This window comes from Planococcus citri, chromosome 3, assembly GCF_950023065.1.
Source record: "Planococcus citri chromosome 3, ihPlaCitr1.1, whole genome shotgun sequence".
Classification (NCBI taxonomy): Eukaryota; Metazoa; Arthropoda; class Insecta; order Hemiptera; family Pseudococcidae; genus Planococcus; species Planococcus citri.
In genome coordinates, this window is record NC_088679.1 from 59,415,869 (window position 1) to 59,440,169 (window position 24,301).

Genomic DNA, 24,301 nt, shown 5'->3' on the forward strand with positions numbered 1-24,301 from the left:
TGGTTTTCAGTTTCACAAGGGTATAATGTCAATAGCATAATAAAGCTGTAATCAGACGAAGATAAATAGGCTTTAGGTACCCTCTTATTTTTTATCCGAACTTCCAAACGTATAGAAGTATAAAACAAATAGGTAAATTCTGGGTATTTGATTTGTTCTACACTTGAGTGATGAAGAGTCTGTAAACGATTCCACACAAAATATACCATAATCGAGCCATGCACCGTACTTTTACCAAATGAAAATCTACTACAAACAATAGCCTTGTACGTATGCTTTTTTATCTCAAAGCCAATAGATTTTTAGATTTTTTTTTGTTTATCTTATTTATAATTTTTTTCTTGAGCTTTTTGATAACGTTTTTCAACATTCTGAAAAATTAGGCATAGACACTTTAAAAAATTTAATATAGGTACTTGACTTATTCAACATGACATATCCATTGCAATTGCCTGTACGTATCATTAAATATTTCGTTTTCTAATTTTAATAGGTAATTTATTTCTAGATCTCAACACTAAACTACTTTCAATAACCACAGGATCTGCGTTTTCAACTAGTGAAAATTGGTATTTCAGTAATAACATAGCTATGATGATTCTCATCTCCAACATGGCGAATTTTTGACCTAAAAATTCATACACAAATTTACATAAAAAATTGAACAATAGAAATAGGTATAGAGAAAGATACATAATATAATAGGTAGCCAATTAGGTAAGTAATTAAGAGTAACTGATTTACCGATGCAATTTCGTGGCCCTGCACTAAAGGGAATATAAGCATATGGGTTTCTTTTGTTGTCCCTTTCTTCAAACCTTTCGGGTATGAATTTTTTCGGTTCCTTGAAGTATTTATCATTACGATGCGTTAAAAATATGCTGATATGAGCATAAGATCCGCCTGGAAGAACATAACCACCTGTATAGAAAATAAAGGCAGATCAGTAATGGGTAATTCTGATACTCCATTTGAAAGTACTTATTCACTTACTTGGTAATTCAACGTCTTCGTCAATCTTTCTTGAAATGAATGGCACTGGCGAATACAATCGCATAGATTCTTTTATGACGTTTTCCAAATATTTCAGACTAAGAAAATCATTGTACGTTGGTTCTCCTTCTGGGTTCATTATAGTTTCTTGGATTTCTTTCACTGCTTTGTCCTGTGGAGATGAAAGATTTTGAAATGAGACATTTTAATAGGTACCTGAAGCGAGGAAGGTGTCCCAACCAATAGAAAAAATGTTTGAACCAGACATAGCAGAATTCAGAAAATATCCAAAAATATCAAAATGGACCAAATTTTAGAGTCCAAGTTTCATTTTTTGATTTCAGACGATTTTTAAAAAATTAATGAAGCATCTGGGTCCATAGTGATATTTTTTTGATTTTTTTTTTCAGTCTGAAAAATTTTCCTTGACCACATTTAAAATATCAATATTAACAATATGAACTACTCACCTGGATCTCCTGATGATTTGCCAAACAATAAAGGCAGAAGGATATCGCAGATTTTGTAGTATCATGGCCCTATTTCAAGCAATGATTTAAAAGAAAAATTAATTCATCTATCCATTTTTACAATAGATCAAATTATGGTGGATCTGAATCTAAGATATATAATTTGCTAAATCATATACGTACAGCAAACATAAACGCTTGCACTTCGTTTTCAATTTCATTATCGCTGAAATTACCTTGGGTTAATATAAAATCTAAAAATGGTTTCAATTTTTTTCTTCCTGAAAATAAAACCAAAGTGAAAACTTTCGATTGACGTTTAACATTCTTGAAACTTGAACTTATTTTGACATATATGTACTTATTTAAAAAATTTTCTCATCAAAAATCATATACCTACTGACCATTGTCATTCTTTTCTTCGTCAAATACTTCATGATTTTCACGCAATAATTTTTTTCTTTGTTGAATTACCTTTTCATTCAAAAAAATAAAATTATAAATAAAAAACCTCTGATTTAAATACCTATAACAGTAAATTTTTGTTTTTAAAAATTAGGTAGGTAGTAGGTACCTACTTTTTGGCCTTCGTCTTTGATTACTTTAAGATTTTCAAAGTAATCGCGTCCGGTCTTGGAAAGTTTGAAAATTGTTTCAGATTGTAACCAGGGGGACACGAAACGACTTAGAAGTGATGCCGATAAACTACCAATAAACATAATAATTTTCTCATATTACCTTAGGTAGAATTTAATTTCATATTGAAAGAATTTAAAATTGAATAATCTAAAAAAATTATTGTATCAGATTGGATAGGTATGTAGTTAGGTACGTATACGTAAATATTATGTTGAACTCTTTGAATTTTGACCAAATGGTGATCTCACAACTTTAACCCACTCTTCCAAATGAGGGGTTCGAATTTTTTACAGCAATTTTTCGACTCAAAATTCTTCGTGGTGAATTTGATCAAAATCCATATATCTTTTTTATTTTTTTTTAGTACCTTAAGATACTATTTACTTACACTTTAACGCTATCCAAATAATCACTATTTGCATACGACTGAGTGTCTAATTTAATCCCCATGGCGATTTCTGTAAAATAAAAGATAAAAACAATTTAAGTGTGTTACTTTTCAGAAGTGATGGTTTGCCTATTTTGTTTTTCTTTTCGAAAACTGAATTTAAAGTAAAGGAGATGAAATGAAAATATTTTATACCCTGACGAAACTTGAACAATAACACTCTATTTATTCAGCCTTCATCCCGCTGCAATTTCGCTCAAAATTTAACTACATAATTAAATTTTTAAAAAATTAAAATTTTTATATTTAAAAAAAATGAAATTTTATTAGGTACCTTGAATTCCTTTTAAGAAAGCTAAATGCTCTTGGATTGGAAAACCGATGCCATTGCATCGCATGAAATTAATTTTTTAGAAGTTTGTTCTAAAATTGAAACACTTTCCAACTCATTCATCTTGCCTCACTTCTTCAAAAAATGGGCGATCCATCATGGTAACTATTAAATTGAAAAATCTACGAAGACGGTACCTCCAATAATATCCAGAGTGGATTTTTCAATATACTTTTCAATATTGAACGCAGACTGATCGACCTCCTTTTGCAATTTATCGCACAGAATTTCAGCATTTCTAAACATCATTGGAACAGCTTTTTCTACAATTTTGAAATGGAACGATGGTGTCAATAGTTTACGATGCGTACGCCAAATATCCGCTGAAAAATAACAGTTCAGTCGTAGTTCAGTTCAAATCAGCTCTCAATGAAGTAGGTACTAGGTAGTAGGTACCTATTATGATGGTATGTTGAAAAAATATATGACGACTCACCATTACTGGTCAGCAAATTCGTATCGCCCAACCAGGAATCCAATAGTCGATAAGAAAATGATTTATCAAGGTGCTTTGTTTGCGATAAGAAAACCTACAAAACACAGCAGATGAATTAAGTATATCTCGGGGAAAAAATCATGTGTTTCAGAAAGAATTTGAACTTTGAAGATTTCAAATTCGTGACAGGTACTTATCTAATTTTTTTGTAAGGTTAGCTACCTATATCTGCTGCCTACCTCAATATCATCGGGATCACTCAGGATGAAAACAACTTTATTCGATATCCAGATGCGAAAGACTGAACCAAATTGCTCGTAACATTCGGTAGCTATTTCTAAATTGGCTGAAAAAAAATTAAATGGGTTCCAATCATAATTTCACAACGGAAGAATATTTTTCCGTTTCTTATTTTTTTTTTTTTTAATTTGTTTGAAAATATCTACAGATAGTTAGGTAGAGTTATGGTAATACAGATAGGTACCTATGTACAATTCTAACACTTACATTTTCCTGAAGGAAACACTCGTGTGCTGCCAATAATCGGATAAAATGTAGGACCAGGAATCTTTTCAGCAAGTTCATATATTCGACGAGGAGGCGAAATTATTTTATAAATGTAAAAAAATACTAGAACCGTTACAATAATAAACAACCACATGGTTAACTGATGTTTCGATACACTATGATAACAAGAAACGACCTAATGTAAATTAGATCCAAGAAGAACTGAAAAAAAAAAAAAAAGAAATGAAACCAATAGAAGAAACTAGTTTTATACGATTTTAAGTTCTGTGAACAAGGTCATGGTGTAATAACTATTAAAAAAGTTATCAAACTAAATGAAACAAAGGCAGGTGTACATTGGTAGGTATTGGGTAGTTATTTATAAACTAATGGGTCTATGGATAAAAGTAAATTTTAGGAAGTACTGCAATTATTTAGTACTATTTGTTTACATGCTCAAATGAGAATTTTATTTTAATTACCTACGCGATAACTCGCTGTTCACTGTTCAGCTCTACGTAATAAGGAAAATGAACCCGTTACATGAGAGCAACTATGGCGATGTGTTCAATGTACCTACCTACGAGTATATTTTACTTTGATACTAATTTATTGTAGGCAGTAGGCAACCATATGCACAGCGAAGAGCAATGACCTATTACGTATTACTTTTAATATTTACATAAAATATCAGAACCAAATTCGTTTATTTCTTTTTGGGAAATGTTGTCGAGAAACCAACCTAGATATATTGGGGGGGGGGGCACCAATATTTTAAAAGTTTTCACAGAAAATAGCCACTAAGTAGGTGCGTGTATGAAATTTTTTTCAAATGAAAATTTTCATATTTAGGATTTTAGAGAGGAGGGGAGGGGGGGTTGAGGGTTGAAAATTTTGAAAATTCGAAAAAAACGAAGAGCGAGTCCTTTACGAATTTTTTTAAAATTCTGGTATATCTAAAGGTATAACATATTTTTTTTATGGAGCTCAAAAATCGGTGCAATGTGCCCAATCAAATAAAAAATGTATGAAAAACACTTTTTTTGGAGTTTTTAGCTGTGTTTAGTCCTTCGAGGTAGATATTTTCAAAAAAAAATCAGTTTTGAGGAAATGGTCTCTACCCTAGGGTGGATTCCTGATTTATAAGATTGAAAATTACTTTTACGATTTTTCTCGCTCCAACCACCTAAATTGCTTATTTTATTTATTATTTTTGAATTTCCTGAAAAGTTCGATCCGCCACTTTGAAATCACGTGCAAAACTTGAAAAAAATATTCAAACGTCACTCATCAGATGTAGTGCACTAAACCATGAAATAAATAAAAATAATCAAGCTCGCAAAAAATTCAAAATGAATGTAATTTCACAATTCAATTATAAAACGTTGACTAACAATAAATATTACACTGCTGCTTACAATATCGAGCACATTTTATCAAAAATCAGACAATTTCATTTTCGCCAATTTTTCACTGTAGGAAGGCAAACACCTTACGAACAGAAGGTGTTTTGAACACATTTTACTCAGTTTCCAAAATATCAGGTACATTTTTATTCGCTTACAAAAAATTAAAATGAGGTCAAATTTGTTCCTATGAGGAGGGGGGGGGGGCGGAATACAATAAAAACAAAAGTAGGAAAAAATGTATTAAAAAAATGCAATTTTCCCCCATTTTTAAAAGCAATAAAAATAAATGCACTTGCGCAGAAATAAAATTCGTTCAAAGAATTTCAGCCATAAATTGGCTTTTTCGTAAAAAAAATACAGAATCCCAGAGGAGTAAGTATACAATGTCTCATACTCTTCTTTTACAGATTAACAGATCAAGACTAAAAAAAATACTACTTACTACTCGTATGTCTCTCAGCAACTGGTAGACATAGACAATTATAAACAACATAAACGATTCCGCAGATGAAATTAAAAATGACGTAAGTACATAGGTAGTTGAAAAAAACACGATTAATATTATTCTGCAATTATCAAACACGTTTTTTCAGTTTTATGGGTATTCCCTGTTTAGATCTGAGGATCAGCTCGCTAGTCAACGTGATAGAATGCAAGTTTTCCGTCGCGATTATATGATAATTTCGCACCAGGGTGGCAAGAACCATTTTAATCTCCATCAAAGCTAATCTTTGACCTGCAGGGAAAAATTGCAAGATTAATCGTCATCAAAATTCATTCATGTAGGTACATACATTTTACTATCATTGTAACTGTTGGAATAGTAGCCTACCTATACAATTTCTAGGACCAGCACTGAAAGGAATAAAAGCGTAAGGATACTTTTTGAAATCATCGTCGTCGAAACGTTCTGGAATAAATTCATCCGGGTCTCTGAAAATTTCTGGGTTTCTTTGAATACTATAAATGAAGATGTTTACATGACTATGTGCTGGTATCTTTTGGCCGCCTGTAGAATAAAACCAAGTTTTATTTAGCAGAGTAGGCGTGTATTATAATAGTTTCATCTAGAACGAGCGATCAAATTTTAGTTGATCGTTGATCATGAACTACGACTACCTACATACATAAATATACGAAAATATATTCAGGTATTTACGTACTCGGTAGAATAACATCTTCTAAGATAGTACGCCCTATCATAGGTACTGATGGATAAAGTCGCAATGTTTCTTTGATTACGTTCTCCAAATATTTGAGTTTGTTTAAAGTTTGAATACTTCGGTGATCATCTTCTTCGGGTAAAATTTTGGTGATTTCTTCGTACACTTTATTCTGAAATTTGAAATTAGATTGCATCAATAATGATTAGCGTACTAGCGTAGCATTAATTATAATTATAATATTTATGTACTATTTACTTGAACATCCGCGTGTATAGCAAGTTGACGAATACAGAAACAAATCGCACTGGTGGTTGTATCATGCCCCTAAAATTATACACATTCTTATTACTTGTAGAATAAAATATTCTCATAATCATCTCTACGTAGAATTGCTGAGCAATTAAATTAAATTCCTACATTTTCGAATAGCTAATTATTAATGAATAAAAAAAAAAGTTTAATATTTACCGCAAACATGAACGATTTAACTTCAGCGTGTATTTCCTCATCGGTGAAATTACTTTCAGTGAGAAGGAAATCCAAAAATGGTTTGTTTTCTGTGAACGAAATTCGTAAATTTATACACCAATATTCTTAACATTTACATTTCGATTAAAGTTCATTTTTTTTAATTTACTAATTTCGGTTATTTCAGCATCGGATTTTTCAATCAATTCTTTTCTTCTGGACGTAATAACCTGAAAAATAAATTTAATTGATTAGTTTTGATTTTGAATCGAACAATATGTACACAAGATAGGTGTATAATTTGGTACATACGTTTACTGTAACTTCTTCCATAATATTTAATGATTTTTGGAACTCTTGTTGGTGACCAGAGATTTTGAAAAAAAGTTCAGGTTGAAGCCATACTTTGAAAATACGAGATACGCTAATATTTGTGACGCTAAAAAAAAAACAAAACACAAACATTATTCAGGTTGATTAAATACCTGATAATTATTTTGTTCGTAGATTATTAATGCGAGTGCTCCAAACATATTTTCAGGAGGGGTTTGTTAAAATTTCCGGCACATTTTAAAGGCTAAAATTGCATTGCACTATTATACTATACTATACTTGATTCAACTTTTTTCTCCCTCGAAATTTTTTTTAGATCATTTAGTCAAAATTTGATGATCACATTATTTTCGAAATTTTAAAACATTTTTTGAGAAACGTCGACTCTAAAATGCAAATTCTCCCTCTATTGTTTCAAAAGTGGTCCTTAAAATAAGATGTAAGCGGGAATATGGCTAAAAAATTCAATTGCTTTGTTCGAAATTTCAAGACGTATTTTTTTTTTGTTGAGAAATTTGTGTTCTAAAAGTAGGTACACTTTTTCACCCATATCCAAAACGCCAAAATGAACTTGAAAAATACAATTAAGTGATTGGAATATGGCCAAAATGGAATATTCTCAAAGTTGCACTGGTGGAATAGCATTTTTTGTGATTTTAAGATACTTTTTTGAAAATATTTGGGCTCCAAAATTGACATTTTTTTCACCAATGTCGAAAATGAACGTATTCAAAACGTGACGAGATGATTAGAATATGACCAAAAATAAAAGCTTATCGAAGTTACAGCTGCTCAATAGCATTATCTGAGGACTGAGGTGGTTAAAATATGACCAAAATAGAAGCTTCTCGATGTTGCTGCTGCCCACTTGCATTTTTCAAGATTTTATGGCACTTAAAAATTAAAAATTGGACCCCTAAAATGCACATTTCCTCACTCGTGTCGGAATTGGGCATCAAGAATACGATAGATAGAATGATAAAAAAAAGTTCTTGGTGTCCCAATCATATTGTTCTGAATTTTATGGGGGCTTTGAAAACTGACTGGCAGGAAAATGGAATCTCAAAATAAAAAATATGACTGATAGGTAAAATTATTTGATTTTTTTATCATCTTTTCAGGCAATTTTTGGGCAATTTTAAACTATAAGACCGTCAGATTTCAAATTGAACATTTTTGAATACTATTCTTCAGGTTCCCAATTCTTATATGTATAATTCTATCTGAAAAAATGGGCAAAACCGATCACTGAGTAATTTTTACTTTTTTAGGTTGTTTTAATTGAGAGTATTTCTCCTTCTCAAGATTTTTTAAAAATTACCTAATTCAAGTTTTTATGTTATAACGTTTGTAAGCAAAAGGAATTAATTTGAACGTTGAGACAGGTGAATTGAGTCCGACTTGGATTTTAAAACTATACCTTTCAAAATACGAATTTTTATCAATTTTCAACAATACCTATTCTTAAATTGGAGCGATTAATTTTGAAATTCGATTCTGCTCAAATTTTTCTACAAATACCTAATTTAATGCATGAGGAAAATGGCATCGACTCAAATGAAATACTCAAATTTGAACGTCCAGTGTTATTTTCTCCCAAGAAGGAAGTGAACGGGAGGCCACACGACTGAAGTTTTGGGACACCTAATTCCACACCTTCTGTATAAATTCAAATATCTATCTGCATGATATTACATTTTGAAAGTTCATTATCGCAAAGTTTATGTAATTTGACTAGATAAGAATCATCGGACATTATTGATAATTGATAAAACAAGAAAAATTACAAATTAGAAAATTTTATGAGCACTCGTGTACTTTTTCAGAATTTTCTATTTCAGTTTTATCAACGATATACTTATGGAAAACCAATATCGTATCGTCTAATGATAAGAAAAGTGATAGGTAGAGGTACTAATGACGAGTAAAAAGACACCTAGTTAAATCAACTTCAATTTTCTCTTATCTAAAAATTATAAAGATAACTCCCTCAAAATTCAGGCAGGTAAATCACCCAAACTCGTAAAGTTCGTATTATTTTGACTTGACAGTAAAAAAAAACAAAAAATACGTACCTTTTAACAGCATTTAAATACGATTTTCCTTTATTTGAGCCTTGTACATTTAATTTTATACCCATGGCAGTCTCTGAAAATATTTCAAATAAAAATAAATATTTCTTCCATAAAAATCGAAGCGTAATTTTCTCATAATTTGAGAATATGAATAAGAATTATGAAAAGATACGTTGAGCATAATGAATGAAGACCTATGATTATTCCCTTTGGTATCTCTAGATCATTCAACATCTTAGCACAGACGGATCATACGAGTATGTACTAAATCAAAATTTTCATCATAAATCAACCTTGAAGCACGTGCTTATATTACCATCTGTTTTGCGACGAAGACGAATTCACTTTCTAATTAACCCTAAACTATTACGTAAATAATCCTATCGTATTCACTTGAATAATTTCTAAATAAAACCTTGAGAATCCTAACCAATTTTCCTTCGTACGTCACCAACAAGTTTTTCATGAATAGTTGAATACACTGATAGTGAACCAGTAAGTGAAGCTATCGAGAAAATCAGTGAACAATATCAAGCAAGATCACATAGAAAATCACATCGGCTTAAAGCTAAACAATTACTTACTGGAAACCCAACCCAAATTAGTGAATTACTAGAAAATTAAAACGAACTCATGTACTTATTAGCAGGAATTAGGTACTCAAGTTGATAGAAATATCACTTTGAACGTGTTTTTTTTTTCTGTAATGAAGTCGTAATTACATTTAGTAAATTTATTTCAGAGTCATATTTAAGTACCTAATCAATTTGCTTTGTTGGGGGTATTTCTGAAATTGATATAAAATTAATCTAATTAATAGAACCTCCGTGACCGCGTGGTAATTTTTAAGGAAAATAAGTACATGAAAAATAAAATAAAAAATCGTATTCTTGTCTGATATTTAATTCTTTGAAAAGTTACCTACTTATCAACCTTCACGTGCATTGAATAAAAAATGAGTTATGTAACCTGTCTCATGTCTGTCTGTAACGATTGACGAACGACTTAAATTTTTAATCGTTAAATAATTCAGAAAAAAAATTGGTGACATTCTCCTCATCCTGTAAAGCTACCAAAGGCGATTTGAAACCTTTCACTTTACCATAAAACAGGAAGTTCATACCTACCACCAATAATATCCAAACTGCATTTTTCTATAAACGCGTGAATGTCGAACTCTTGCATGTCAGTTTTCTCATCCAAAAAAGTCTTCAATATGCCAACATTTCGATGCATTATTTCGACAGAATTTTCCAAAATCTTGAAATGAAAAGTGGGCGTTAAAAGTTTCCTGTGAGTTCTCCATGTTTCTCCTAAAATTTATAAAAACAAACAACACGTCAGTTTTCGAGTAAGTGAAGGAATTTGGTAGGTAGGTATTTGTTTTAATGGCAGGAATTATGAAAAAATTAATTACCGTGTGAAGTAATTAAACCATTTCCCAGCCAAGACGAGACAAATTTATATGACAACGCTTTCATGGTATGTTTATAACTGTTGAGCAGTACCTACAAATTATCCGTTTAGTATATTTTTAGCTTGTAAATTAAAAAACAAAAGCGATATTCAAGGAAATCAACACGTACTTCTATATCTTTCGGATTCGTGATGATTATGTAAAGATCATTGCATAACCAAACTCGAAAAATATCTCCGTATTTTCGTACCATTCGAAACAACGTGAATAGAGCATCTGTATTAACAAATACTACGTTAATGCTTGACCATTCGAATAAATTAAAATCCAATAACAAATAAAAATCTGACCTTCGTTTGTTGAAAATTCTAAAGCATTTCCAATCAGAGGGACTACTGTTGGTCCAGGTAAACTGGTTTTTTTAATTTTCGAATATTTTTCGTAAATTAAAAACGCGATGATGAACAGGATGATAGTAAGAATGATCATGATGATGACTCTATCCTACCTGCATCACAAATACGACGTACGTCTAAATAGGCACGAGCACTCAACAAGTGAAAGCTAGATAATGTTGCTATATTCGAAGTACACACGATACTGACTGAACTGCGAACATAAACCTACCGTCCAGTCTACCGGTTTTTCTATCGTATTGCTATATTCGTAATGTAATGTGTGTTTCGTGACGTAGCTAAATTGAGGGGTAATCAATTTCAATGGTAGAAATGAACATTGATCTGTTTTGTACGACGTCGAAATATGCTCGTATTTCGAAAACGAAATATACGTTTGTTTCGAAAGAAAACGATTAATTTTTTTAATGTTTTATTATAAAATAAATAACATTAGATATGTAAAAACTTATCGTTTTATTTTCAATTCAGATAAATCTTCTATCAAGTCTGTATCTGATAAATCGTCATCGCTAAGATCGCTATCTACGTCTGGATCATCGAAATCTGAAACAATGAATCACACCATAAATATCTCAATTACCGAACATTATAATTTGATGGTTGTAAAATAAAAAGTCACCTTGTTCATTAATGTTATCACAGTTATCACTTGGATCATCTTTCTGTATATCTTCTCTACTTATATGAACTTCACATTTAGGGCATATACTGAGTTTCTGAGCACAAGGAATGCAGACCGTGTGATATGGCATTTTAATAGCTTTCAGCGAACATTTATTACAAGTTTTCGCAGCTTTTATCATTTTATACTTCTTGTATTTTATTTTCCATTCCAATATACTTTTGCATTTGGCACATACGTGGGTGATTTGCGTTTGATTGATTCGTTTCGTTCTGATATTCGTATCGTGTAGGTCGTTCTTGAATACTTTTCTGTTTTGATGCTTTTGTGGTCGAGTCCGTGATATGTTTCCACGCTGGCTACTCATTTTTTTCAATTCAAATCACTGGCGTTGACTGATGATTGAAAAACATATAACACTTTTTGACACCGATTCGGTCACATGAAAATAGAACTTTCGGGCATGTAAATACGAGTAGAAGAAGTTCAGATGGTACAAAAATTATATAAAATTATTATTCGATCAATTAATCGCTAATAAGATGGAATTAATTCAGAAAAATCGTAAAAGAAAAACTTTTTCGCGAGAAAATATTTTCAATTTTCAGTTTTCGTTTTTTTATCAGTAAAAGAAGCACGTTAGGAATTTTATTGGCTTTGAAAATAAAGCAGTTTGGCCAACCTTCTTACTCGAGTAGGCAAAAAAAATGAAGCCCTACTTTTTGAAAATGAAAAAAAAATTCAAAAATACAAAATAATTCGAAGTTTTTGAACGTTTTTAGTATTTTTTTTACTCAAAGGTCATAAAAATACTACTTTTTCACTGAAAAATCTCTTCATTCAGCTAGTATTCAATTTTCTGTACCGAAGTAATTCAGAAATTGAGATAGGCAAACAACTTCGACGCAATTTTGATACCCCCTGTTTTTGAAAAATAAAAAAATTTCTTTGAAAATTCAAAATGGTGTTCTTGGTCGAGAATTGAGGTTACTGTACTTTTGTTGATAACTAAAAATTGATTTAATTCGAGTAAGACTGTTCTTCGTGACATGAAAAATTGACCCAACATCCAATTTTTCTACTCTTCGTAGAAAATACGCTGGGGTTCCTTACGTAAGTATCTCTAGCTAGCTCTCTTCATCTTCGGTCTTCGGTAGGATTTTCAATAATAAAAACAAGTCTTTGGGAGAGATCGGTTCCTCTGTGTTTTGATCAATTTTTTTCCTGATAATGCAATTTTTTATATAGATTCTTTTAAATCAATAATTAATTAATGGATGATAATCTTTCGAACACCTCCCTCTACATTGGATTTGTTTTTTCCTCGCCCATCCACTTTGCCAAACCTGAAGTAGTTTGTTATCGGTACCAAATTAACTTATCTGATTTTTGAAATTACTTTTAATAATCGGGTCTTATTAATGCAAGAACAAAACACACCTGAAAATAAGTCCATAAGAGGGTAGAATCACGTTTCGAGTAACGTTTGGCATTATTTAATATCATTTTTATTAATTTTACAGCCGATTATCACCGGAAAGTTGAATTGCAATGTTAAACGATGTTTAACATGGAAGACGACGGCCAGATGTCATTCGTTGAACTACAGACCATCACCGAAGTCGATCTTAAACTCGAGCCGGATGACTCGATGAGAGAAAATTCAGAAATGTGCGTAGCTGATAATTCCAATCAATCGTACACCACTACTTCAATGAACGATGACTACGTTTTAGCTACCATTCGTGAAATCGACATCAGAGAGTTGCCCGAAGAAGATGCGGCTGCCGAAAAACCCAAAAAGAAACGTATCAAAACCGGTAAATTGAAAAAGAAAAAATTAAAATCACTCGGCAACGGATCCTGCGTCAAGAAAAAGAAAAGAACTAAGACGAAGAACGACACCGACGGTTCTAATAAGAAAGCGAAATGCGAATACCCTCGTTTATGTTCGGGTTGCGGACACGCTTACAAAACCAAGCAATCGTTTTGGAATCATAAACAGCGATGTACGATGTTACCACAAAATAACCGAAGTCGTTCCGTAGACGAGAACGGTTGCCCTATCGAGGGCGAAAATGGCGAATACGTTCGCCGGAAAGAATACATTTGCGCTCATTGCGAAAGACCTTATCGTAAAAAGTATAATTTACAAGAACATCTGAAAAATACTTGTCGAGGTAAACCCTGCAGCAAAGGCAGATTACAGTGCTGGGAAGAAGGATGTTTGCAAGCTTTTTACAAATACGTCGATCTCGTGCAACACGTTACGTTGCAGCATGGTCAAGATTTACAAATACAAAAACTACAGTTTCCTAATTTCACCGCTTTTAATAATTGGAAAACCGAAGAGAGTAATTCCAAGTTTATGTACGCTCGTAAAATAACCGGCTCTAAGCGGTTTTCGAATACTAAATACCATTACTTCGTGTGCCAGTTTAATCATAGAAACGAGAAGAAAAATAATAACAGAAAAACCAATCGAAGAAAATCAATGAACTTGGTAGTACCGAATTACAATTGCCCGAGTCGTATTATGGTCAAAGAATGCGAGAATGTTATTCAAGTAACCTATATTTCATCTCATAACCACGAACTGAATTTATCCAACGTCAAGTACCAACCGTTAGAAAAAGAAACCAGAACTTACATCAAGACTTTACTCGGACTCGGCGTAACGGCTAAAAAAATCATCGAGCATTTACAAGAAGGCGTCGGTAATCCGGAAATCGACAGCTTCCTTTCGACTAAACAACATTTCATCACGTTGAATCGAATCAAACGTATGGAATCGAAATTGAAAGCTAAAACTCGAGCTCGTCAAGCAGCAGAGCAAGTAAATCAAGAGAATTCCATTCCTTCCATCGAACCAGATCCCGCCATCCAAGACGATTCGTATTCTCCTGTTAACCATTTCATCTCGGATCCTTGTGGTACTCAAGCTGTCGCAGCTTGCAGCAATACGACTCCTGTATCGACCTCTAAGCAAAGTAAGAAAGAACCCGACGAGGTTGTCAAATCGATCGAAAATAACATGAAGAAATTACGCGGTTTCATGCATAAACCTGGTATCAAAGAAAAACTATCCGATCGTATTTCGAAAATGATCCAAGATTTGTGCAACGAATGCGAAACCGTCGAAAGCACCGGATCCGTTGCTACGCCTAAAAAACCTCGAGCTACTCGTAAAAAGAAAACTCCTCCAGCTGTAGTTCCTCCAACGTTACCACCCCCTCAACCTCAAATCGAACTACAAATGCAGCCTCAGCCCCAGCTACAAATCCAACAAGCCATTATTATACCTCAACAAACCATGATGCCTCAACAACAGCAACACCTTCAGCAGCCTCAACAACAACAACAGCATCTCCACCAACAGCAACAACAACAGCAACACCTTCATCAACCTCAACATGTGATTACGACAATCGATCCGAATTGTATCGTAAACGTGAATACAATCGTTACCAATATACAAACCAGACAAGGTATCAGTTTCACTCCGCATATTGACGGAACGAGCGACCTTCTGAAACCAATTTTTCAACCATTCAACGTAAATTTGTTATGTTTAAAGTCCATCGATACGTATATTTCGCCTCAAGAAGTCAATTTACTCAAATACGTCGATGACAGTTTCACCTTAGGGTGGTTATGTGATGCTGTAGTCGATAGTTTCTTAAACTTAATTTGCCAATCGGCCGGCAATGTTCTAGCTGCCAATACGACTATAACGCAATACGTTCAAAATCACAACAAAGTACCCGACGTATGGCTTCGTTACAATTGGAACGATATAGATACCATATTCATACCTTGTAATCCATCGAAAAAGCACTGGTTTTTGATGGTCGTCCTAGTGAAGCAATCAGAGCTGCAGATTTTAGATCCAGCTAGTACTTTCGAAACGTATCCGAATATTGTGAAAAAATACGCATCTTCGATCAACTTCTGGTACAACGTGTTGAAAAATTTCCTAGGCATGCTCCAATGTAAAGTCACAACGCCGGATCACATCAAACAAAACGATCCCTCCGATTGCGGCGTCCTCGTGTGCTGGTACGTGTTCCAGTACATGAATAAGAGAAGTTTATTAGATAACGTTGATTCGGATAGCTTTCGAAAGTATATTTATAATACTATTATTAGCAATTCTCAACGTGTAGAGTAAGGCTGTACCCGTACGCTTTCAATTTACTATTTTTTTCCCCCAATATTGTATGATTAAATCGTTTTAATTTTTTAAGCATCGAATGTACACAAGTACGTACATTGTATCGTTTTTATGTTTCGTTTATACTATTGATATTTTCAACCATTTACTTTTTTAAATTTATTATTATTTTTTTTTTGTATATTTTCCTCGTGTTTCTATTTTTTTTCTCTTTGTGCTTAATGTTTTCTAAAAACATTGTTGGAAATTTCAAAAATTTTCTTCAAAAATATTTCGTGAGGAAAAAAACATTGAAGGCGGATTGTTCTTGGTCTGTCGAATATTATTAATTTTTTTTTTCTTTTTCTATTCACGCGATGTGATCGATTTTTTCCCAGTTTTTTCTCATTTCAGTGAATTTGAAATTATGCTTTTATATTGCATTATCCTTAAAAGGCACTTCTGCCATTTTTTTTCACTTGTTGTAAATTTTATCAAATGTTGACTAACTGCCAGTTTAGCAACTCAGTTTCCAGAAGACTGAATCTACAGAGCTATGGATATTTTGAATGAATTCAAAGTTATTACGTCGTTTTATTGACTAAAAAATATCCTGCGATGTATGATTAAAATACTGAAATGTATAATTAAATTATTTTTTTTTCTAACGAGCTGTTTCATTTCATCTTGAAAAAAAAACACTTTCTAGTAGTTAGTGACTGAATCACAATCACAAGAAATACAACTAAACGAATCACAGTTGTCCATCAAAATACTTGAGATTATGGCTACCTTACTAGGGAACAGGGTGTCTAACTGTCTACCAAGTAGTAAAAGTAGTGAAAAAGTAGTGATCTTCAGCAAATTTTTCTTAAAAGGTAGTGAAAAATGAAAAAAATCGGAAAATCCGATTTTCCACACAAGAAAATTTTTGTAAATAATGGGTCATTTGTTGCTTTTTTTAGAACTTGAATTACATATTTTTGAAAGCTTTTGCCCTCGCTTCGCTCGGGCTCGTCTGCTTTTTTTTCAAGTTTGGATTTCTTTTTTTTTTTTTTTTTTTTGAATAATAATTCAAGTTTTAAAATTTTGAAGCTAAAATAATGAACTTCTTCATTCATTACTCAAGAAAACAACGTTTTTATCCCCTCGAAATACTAATTTTCTACAGCCTTTTCGTAAAATTGGTATATCTTTTTCCAATATGTTGTCCAAATTTTCCATTATTTTTTTATTTTGAAAAAAGTTCTTTATTCGTCCAATAGTAACAAGAACCTTAAAGGTGAAAATAAAATCAAAAATTGAAATGACAAAATTATTATATTCTCGACATCCCCTTGCTTGGAAAAAATCTACGTAGAGATGTTTGAAGATATTGGAAAAGCGAAAAATTTAAACGTAAAATTTTGCTTCGTCCACCCCCTCCTCCTCTTGAAAAACCCCAAGTGTTTAAAAAGTATGTCTTGAAATTTTGTTGCACTAGACACTCTGAAAAATCACTGATAAAAATTTTTAAAAAATCCTTCATCTTTCATATTTGAAAGAATTTTATTCTCAAAATAGGTAGTTGCATTGTTAATTTTTCGAGTTTGGTCATTTTAATAGTTATAAAATCATTGAATTGATTTCAAATTGATGAAAACGTGTACTTACTCCTCTGTAAAAAAATTACAAAGTTCAAACAAAAAAAAAAAAAAATGAAAAATCGCTTTTGTGGGAGTGGGGGGGGGGAGGGTTAAAAATATTTTGGAAGGTAGTGATTTTTTTTTGAAAGGTAGTGAAAAGGTATAGTGATTTTTGGCCAAAAAATTCCGGTAGACATCCTGGAAGTATTCCATTTCCCCTTCCCAACCAGTATAAAAATTTTTAAACCGGACAAAAGGGATCAACTAGAGGACCCCAAAACACATCACCTGCCAAAATTTCATGGTCTGAAATTCATTTTTCTATAATTGGCGAAATTTTAAAAGTTGAAATTAGAGTCAAAAATGGCAAAAATCAAAATTTCATCAAATTGACTAGGAAGATGAAAAGAAAAAAAACGAGCAAGCTTTTAAAAATTTGTGTTTTGAGAAAGTAAAAAAAAAAACAGATTTTTTTGTTTTGTATCCTATTTTCGACCTTCCGTGTCTATTGGTGACGGTTTCGAATCGTTCTGGAGCTTCTAGTGGATTTTTATTTTTTTCAAAAATAATCGCTGTAAAAAAAGTTTCATTTTCCGCCAAAAATCTCATTTTGTGGCCAAAATTGTCAAAAGCCTCGCTGTTTTGCTGAAATTTGTCAACATTTTCCCAAAAAATTCAGTTCTTTAAGAAAAAGTTGCAAAAATCTCACGTTTTCGACAAAAAATACAAAAAAACGATTCCAAAAATGCAATTTGCTTCTTGTCAAAAATTGACTAATTTTTGCTGTTTAACAAATTGTTGAAAAATTTAAAAATTTTGCTTTTGTACGCCTGAAAATGACAAAAATTGCCAAAATGCCAAAAAGTCTCACTTTATTGCTAAAAAGTTTCACTTTATACCCTATCAAATCTCAAGTACCGAACAGATTCAGAAATAATTGAAATCATAATATTGTATTCACCACTTGAATGAAATATGTACAAAACAAGTCCCTTAACGTCATAAGTCGCAGATATTAAAACAGAAAAATTAAAAACAATAAAAATGCAATTTTATTAAACGAATATTTTGGTGAACATTGAGTAATGAGTATAAAATATTTCAGCAAAACACATTATAAGTATGGTAATTAAGTATGACTTGAGTGATGAAACTCAGAAACAAACTTTACATAATCGAAACGAAATCCTTGACTACACGTCAGGTGAGAAGTATGTATAATATAGATACTTTTATAAAAATTCTTTCAAGTGTGAAATTCAGCTGCCAAACAATAATGAAGTTCAATTCATAATAAATCAGGTACAAAATCGGTTATAAAAAAGGAGGCTAACATAAAAAAACCTCTTTATAAATACATGAAAAATGACTCCGAAATTCCCACAGAATAATAAGTGATTTGATTACTAGTAATATAAGTAAGAGATGCGAGTAAATAATTAGATAAGGTACATAACTACATATTAAGTAGTTATAAAAATCCATGAAACCATTTTCTCTTATTCCTTGTTCGTTCCTTTCTTCTTATCCAATCGCAATCCACAACAAGAGTTTTCTTCGGGTTTCTAACGAACAAAAAATTAAAAACTTATAAGCTTGAAAATTGTAAAAATCTCAATATTTTTTTTTCATAAAAATAAATTTATTTCGAAGAAATAAGTAATATTATTGATCAAGTTCCTAGGCCTAACACAGAATATATATTTACTTGATCGTTGAGCAGAATGAAAGCTCAATGATTACTATGTTACAGTTCATTTCATTTATCTAGGTACTTTCAGTGAATATGTATTTAAACGTACAAATAAATAATCATATGATAAATTCATCTGCTATATCTACCTATGTACCTCTACCTACGTGTATGTTTTGTGTTTGTTGTGTACTATGTGCTGTGATACAGTGAGAGATCAAAGCTCAAACGAAATGAAATATTTTTCAGTCTATACTAATAAAAATTTTCCACTGATGAGTAGGTACCGAATCAATGCACTGAATTTTCAGCGAGCAAGCAAATTGCCATAGAAAATTCATGACTGATGCGTCATACTATTTACTCGAGTAGGTAAATTAGGAAGAAAATTTAGGACAGAATGAGACAAGAATTTAAATTACGTACATAAATAGAATGAACAGCAATAGGGTACATTCTTTGCCATATTAGTACTTACTCGATCGGAAAATTGATTTATGCCCATTTCGTAAGTAACTTCTCCTTTCGCAAACTTGGCATTATGTTCTTCGACCATTTTCTTGTTATCCAAGTATATCTTGTATCTTTCTACTTCGTCGTTCTCATTTTCGTAAGTTTTATTGAATTCAGTCTATAAAACATAAATACGAAAGAATAAAATCAATTTCAGTCAACTTACACAAGTTATAAAATACCACGTAGCACATATCACATTAATCAGAAACACACAAACAGTTCTTACCTTGTAATTCTTCCATTCTTCGTTATCCAAATTAAGTTTTTCTTCAGCCATTATTATTTGAACGATTACTGCGAAGGAATAAAGCAATTATAAGTAAAAAATAACAGTGTATTCTAAATTTACGAACTACACTACAACACTACAGAATTTTAGTAATGAAAACTGTTCACACGAATGTACTGCTATCGGTAGATGAAAACTTTACAGACTGAAGTACGTGTAATTTTCAACGTAGGAACAGATGATGACTAAGATATTTGTTTACTCAACAATTCAACTTACACAGTACACAAAAATATATGATAGGATGATTCCAACTCATGATTTATGAAAAAAACAACCACAATTTCAATATTCGACGAGTAATGTATTTTATTGATTGAATGATATTGAGTGGAGACGGAGAGCTATTGCTATTACGAAAGAACAGTTTGATAAGAATGGTCTCTGCACTGCTTTCCCTGTCCATCTGTTCTCTGCCCATTACGATCAGGTTAAGTAGACTAATGCATTGATTTTTTACGTATACAGATAGTCCATGTAATGGTTCTAAAACGAACAGCCCTTATGCATCCGACCACATTGCCGCGCTACAGTCGCTGCATCCGACAGAACACTCTTCGGATGCAGCATACTTCATATCTAGTGCGAAAGATGGCGCTTTTGAGAAAGTGTATTTGTGTGAGTGTGCGAATGTGTAAAATTATTCTCTGTAGTGGTGACTACGGAGTTGCGTTTAAGTGTAGCGAGATGACAAGAAATATGTGAATGAATAGAACAGACCATTGAATACAATGCATGACGCGGGTAGGTGATGAGGGTGTAAATGCTAAAGAAAAAGAACATTGATCTCCAGAGGTGGAAAAAATATATGTACAAAAGGCAGACGAACTGTTTCATATCATTGTTTAACCAGAAAATAAGTACCCCGATTTGTAATAGGTACCGTTGGTTTTTTACGTAAAAAATCAATTCTGGTAGGTAGAGGTACATATGTGAAAGATTTCGAATGGAGATAATATAACTCAATTAGAATATGCCTATTTCATTGCATCAAACCAAGATGCATATCAAATAAGTACTTGATAACACTTATGTTAACAATCAAGTCCTACAAGAGAGGTACATTCCGACTCAGGAACTGATGAAAATTTTTTGGACCGGACACAGCTAGGTCTAAAGAACATGCAAAAATACCCGCATCGAAAATTGCATGTACAGAAGTGATGTATTTTTCAATTTTTGGTGAATTTATGAAAATCAAAGGGCTGAAAATGAAAAAATGACGAAAGTTCACCAAATTAACCTAGAAAGCTGAAAATGACTTTAGGTATACCTTACTTATGACTCATAGAACCGACTGGAAGCAAGTTCGAGCCACTTTGAGCAGTTCTGGAGCCTTTAGCAAATTTTTGAAATTCAAAATTTTTATAAATCCTAGGAAAGCTAAAATGCACACTGTACTGTACATAATTGTAATTGCTGAGTCGACTGGTGGTGCTTTTGAAAAGTTTTGGAGGCTCCAGTACTCGAGCAGCTTTTTGGAAATTCGTATTTTCCACATTTTCAATTGAGCTTCATAATTATAAAAGTGCTAGAGAAAAATATGGTTTTGAACTGGGTGACTGATCCCACCAATGTTGGTATTTATGATGTGTAATCATTCGAGTGAATAACTATATAACAAGCAACAAATGCGCGGGTAAGTATAGGTTCGTACTAAGGTCTATTTGGGCAGATTTCATTGAATATTATTAAATACTGGATTTTCCATAAGTAGCTGGAGTTTCCTGAATCAGAGACAAAACTACTGGGGGGGTGAGGGTAGACCACCACTCACTCAAAAACTATTTGAAAAGTCGGCAATTTTTCAAAAATTGATTGCATTTCCTTCAAAATCGGCAAATTTTACCATTGGGTGAAATCTTTCGAAAAAATTGAAGAATTATTGACTTCAAAAAACGGTAAATGCGGGTAATTTTTCCAGAAAATTTGAAAAATTCAAAAACTTGAAAAATAAGAAAGTTTAAAAATTGACTGATTTTTTTTTTTTAAACATCAAAAATTTTGAAGTCGGCAAATTTATGAATTTAAACACCTGAATTTGATAATTTGAAAATTAAGGACAATTTGATTGGTTGGAAATTTAGCTAAAGTAAGCAGAGCTGTTGAAATTACGTAAATTTTTAAAAGCTTCTGCCTCGTTTGCTTTTCTTAGGGATTTAAAATTTCTAAGAATCCATCATTCAAATACAAATATTAAATTTCGAAAAAATGAAGTTTTTCGATTTACTTATCGAAATATCAATTTTCAAAAGATTTCGCCCTCGCTTCGCTCGGGACTCTTCGGTTTTCTTTTTCAAATTTGGATTTCAAAAAAAAACTAGTAATCATTAAATCCTAAAATCTTGAAGTATAAAAACAATTCACACGCGAACTTGAGCTTTCCATCTTCATATTTTGAAGTTCAGTGATAGGTCATTTCTAGTTTTCTAAGATCATTTGGAAGCAACAGGAGTTCCTCAAAACGGCTCAAAACTGTTTCTAATCGATTAGGTGGGTCATAAAATGGGGTTTAGGTACTCTAAATTTTAGCTTTCTCGGGTAATCTGGTGAAATTTGTTTTCTTCCATTTTGAGCCTTTTAATTTTCAATATTTCATCAAAAATCGAAAAATTCATTTCAGCACCTGAAATGTTGAGTGGTGGTGTGGTATGATTTGGAATGGTTCTTCAGTGTAGCCTTGACGGGTTCAAAATTAGCTCTTCCAGTTAGGATACCTCGCCCTTATATTTGCTAATCCTTCAATATTTCAAGTACTCGAACGTTTTTCTCAAACTAGGTAGTGTGATCCATTAAAGTTGGTTGTTAATTGATATGAATGTATTGTTTTTCACTTTTTTCACACATTTTTAATCAATTAAGTAGGTACACCATTTACATAACGAACATTGATTTTTGATATTTTTTCGTGAATGAAATGTTCGTGCTGTAAAAGGTGTAGGTACCTACTCAATTGATAAAAGTTGGTTGTGGTTTAACTTTCTCGATGAGATAAAAAATGCCAACAGCTTTCATGTTTTCCTCGCCCTCCCTTTCACTTTTCCAAAACTTGACTACACGATATATTTTTGGAATGCTGACTTGAGCCATAAGATATGAACAGTGTTTTTTCCTCAAAAACAGCACAATAAAGTTATCTAACCCTATCTTTGATCAAGAGAGATCTATTTTCGGACTTTTGAAAGAAATGATTATTGGCTTTTTTGTCCAATTTTAAAGGTTAAAAAATTATAAATAAAAGTAATCCGCTGCAGATTTTGTTTAAACATTTTGTAAGTACGAGTAAGTATCTCTCAGCCACATTCAATTTTTTTAGAATAATAAAGAAGATATGGCACATTTTAAAAATTTATTTAGGTAGGTACCTACTACTTACTGAATTAACTAACTGACTTACTGACTACCCAAAGGCCAAGTACGTACTTTTGGAATTAATTTTCATTATTTTTAATAAATAAATAATAAATAGGTACAGTTTTGTAAAAAGCATAAATCATTCACGGAGAATGGTCAATTTTCGATTTTTTACAATTCGCCAAAAATTAACAAGTCAATTTCTGCAGCTGAAATTTTAATTATGTTTGTGCGTTTCAAACCATACTCTTTACAAAAAATTTCCGTCTCAATCGAATGGAATGTGAATACCTTGGAGAGGAGAGGTTTCTTCTCAAGTTGAATACAGTACACGCATTGTTTATTTTGTTGACATCCTGAAGACTATTCTTCTCACTCTACAACGTTCTAATAAGATTAATTATCTTAAAAATTCACTGTCAATGCTATTTCGCAAGTATTTTTCGCCGAACCTTCTTTTACTTCTGCATGCCATTTATAAATCTTTCAGTGATATTGTTGGTACTGTACCTAACAGGGTGGTTGACCCAGTTGAATCCATTATCAGCTAGTTTTCTTTTTTTGCTTGATGTGGCGTCTATTCTTAAACAATATGATTTCATCATTCGAAACTACCTGCTTTACTTAAAGAAAAAAATGTGAAATGTGGTCATATTTTTTTTAAAAAGGAAAGCCGCTAGTATTCGTAAATATAGAAATACAATCTTCCAGGAAAAGTTCATCACTCAGGTGAGCATGTTCATTATTTGGGGACAATAGTTGTTGTAAATGAAAGAAAACAATAATATCATTTCGCGAGCAAACATAATGCATTTCTTTTCAGCAACAGGCAAAGAAAAAGGTTCTTGAACTTCTCAATAAGGCCTTTAGCAAAAGTGATTTTTTTTGCATAGATACCTCAATTATGTAAATGTATAAATAACAGCTCGCTTCTCAGG

At 32.2% G+C, this 24,301-nt stretch overlaps 5 protein-coding genes across 5 annotated transcripts; 1 reads left to right on the top strand and 4 right to left on the bottom strand.

Annotated features, from left to right (window-relative positions):
* Positions 1-390: 390 nt before the first annotated feature.
* LOC135841504 (cytochrome P450 4C1-like) lies at positions 391-5,028 on the bottom strand. Its single transcript, XM_065358494.1, has 12 exons — positions 3,825-5,028; positions 3,557-3,663; positions 3,318-3,411; positions 3,019-3,204; positions 2,491-2,560; positions 2,042-2,168; positions 1,868-1,937; positions 1,647-1,744; positions 1,464-1,532; positions 994-1,165; positions 745-921; positions 391-628 (listed from the first exon to the last, which is right to left on the bottom strand). The coding sequence occupies exons 1-12, from the start codon at positions 3,976-3,978 to the stop codon at positions 465-467; spliced, it is 1,488 nt and encodes a 495-aa protein (XP_065214566.1). The 5' UTR covers positions 3,979-5,028; the 3' UTR covers positions 391-464.
* Positions 5,029-5,160: 132 nt separating this feature from the next.
* On the bottom strand, positions 5,161-11,317 carry LOC135841505 (cytochrome P450 4C1-like). The gene is made up of 12 exons (XM_065358495.1): positions 11,043-11,317; positions 10,862-10,968; positions 10,693-10,783; positions 10,403-10,588; positions 9,276-9,348; positions 7,180-7,306; positions 7,037-7,097; positions 6,868-6,956; positions 6,655-6,723; positions 6,397-6,568; positions 6,066-6,242; positions 5,161-5,969 (listed from the first exon to the last, which is right to left on the bottom strand). The coding sequence occupies exons 1-12, from the start codon at positions 11,179-11,181 to the stop codon at positions 5,809-5,811; spliced, it is 1,452 nt and encodes a 483-aa protein (XP_065214567.1). The 5' UTR covers positions 11,182-11,317; the 3' UTR covers positions 5,161-5,808.
* Positions 11,318-11,503: 186 nt separating this feature from the next.
* Positions 11,504-12,373, bottom strand: LOC135841507 (uncharacterized protein C9orf85 homolog). The gene is made up of 2 exons (XM_065358498.1): positions 11,731-12,373; positions 11,504-11,654 (listed from the first exon to the last, which is right to left on the bottom strand). Exons 1-2 carry the CDS (start codon positions 12,098-12,100, stop codon positions 11,557-11,559), a joined length of 468 nt encoding a protein of 155 aa, XP_065214570.1. The 5' UTR covers positions 12,101-12,373; the 3' UTR covers positions 11,504-11,556.
* A 276-nt stretch (positions 12,374-12,649) lies between these two features.
* LOC135841500 (uncharacterized) lies at positions 12,650-16,554 on the top strand. Its single transcript, XM_065358488.1, has 2 exons — positions 12,650-12,846; positions 13,257-16,554. The coding sequence occupies exon 2, from the start codon at positions 13,295-13,297 to the stop codon at positions 15,902-15,904; it is 2,610 nt and encodes an 869-aa protein (XP_065214560.1). The 5' UTR covers positions 12,650-12,846; positions 13,257-13,294; the 3' UTR covers positions 15,905-16,554.
* Positions 16,555-18,540: 1,986 nt separating this feature from the next.
* Positions 18,541-20,405, bottom strand: LOC135841508 (protein CTLA-2-alpha-like). The gene is made up of 4 exons (XM_065358499.1): positions 20,229-20,405; positions 19,947-20,014; positions 19,683-19,835; positions 18,541-19,076 (listed from the first exon to the last, which is right to left on the bottom strand). Exons 1-4 carry the CDS (start codon positions 20,266-20,268, stop codon positions 19,011-19,013), a joined length of 327 nt encoding a protein of 108 aa, XP_065214571.1. The 5' UTR covers positions 20,269-20,405; the 3' UTR covers positions 18,541-19,010.
* Positions 20,406-24,301: the final 3,896 nt, after the last annotated feature.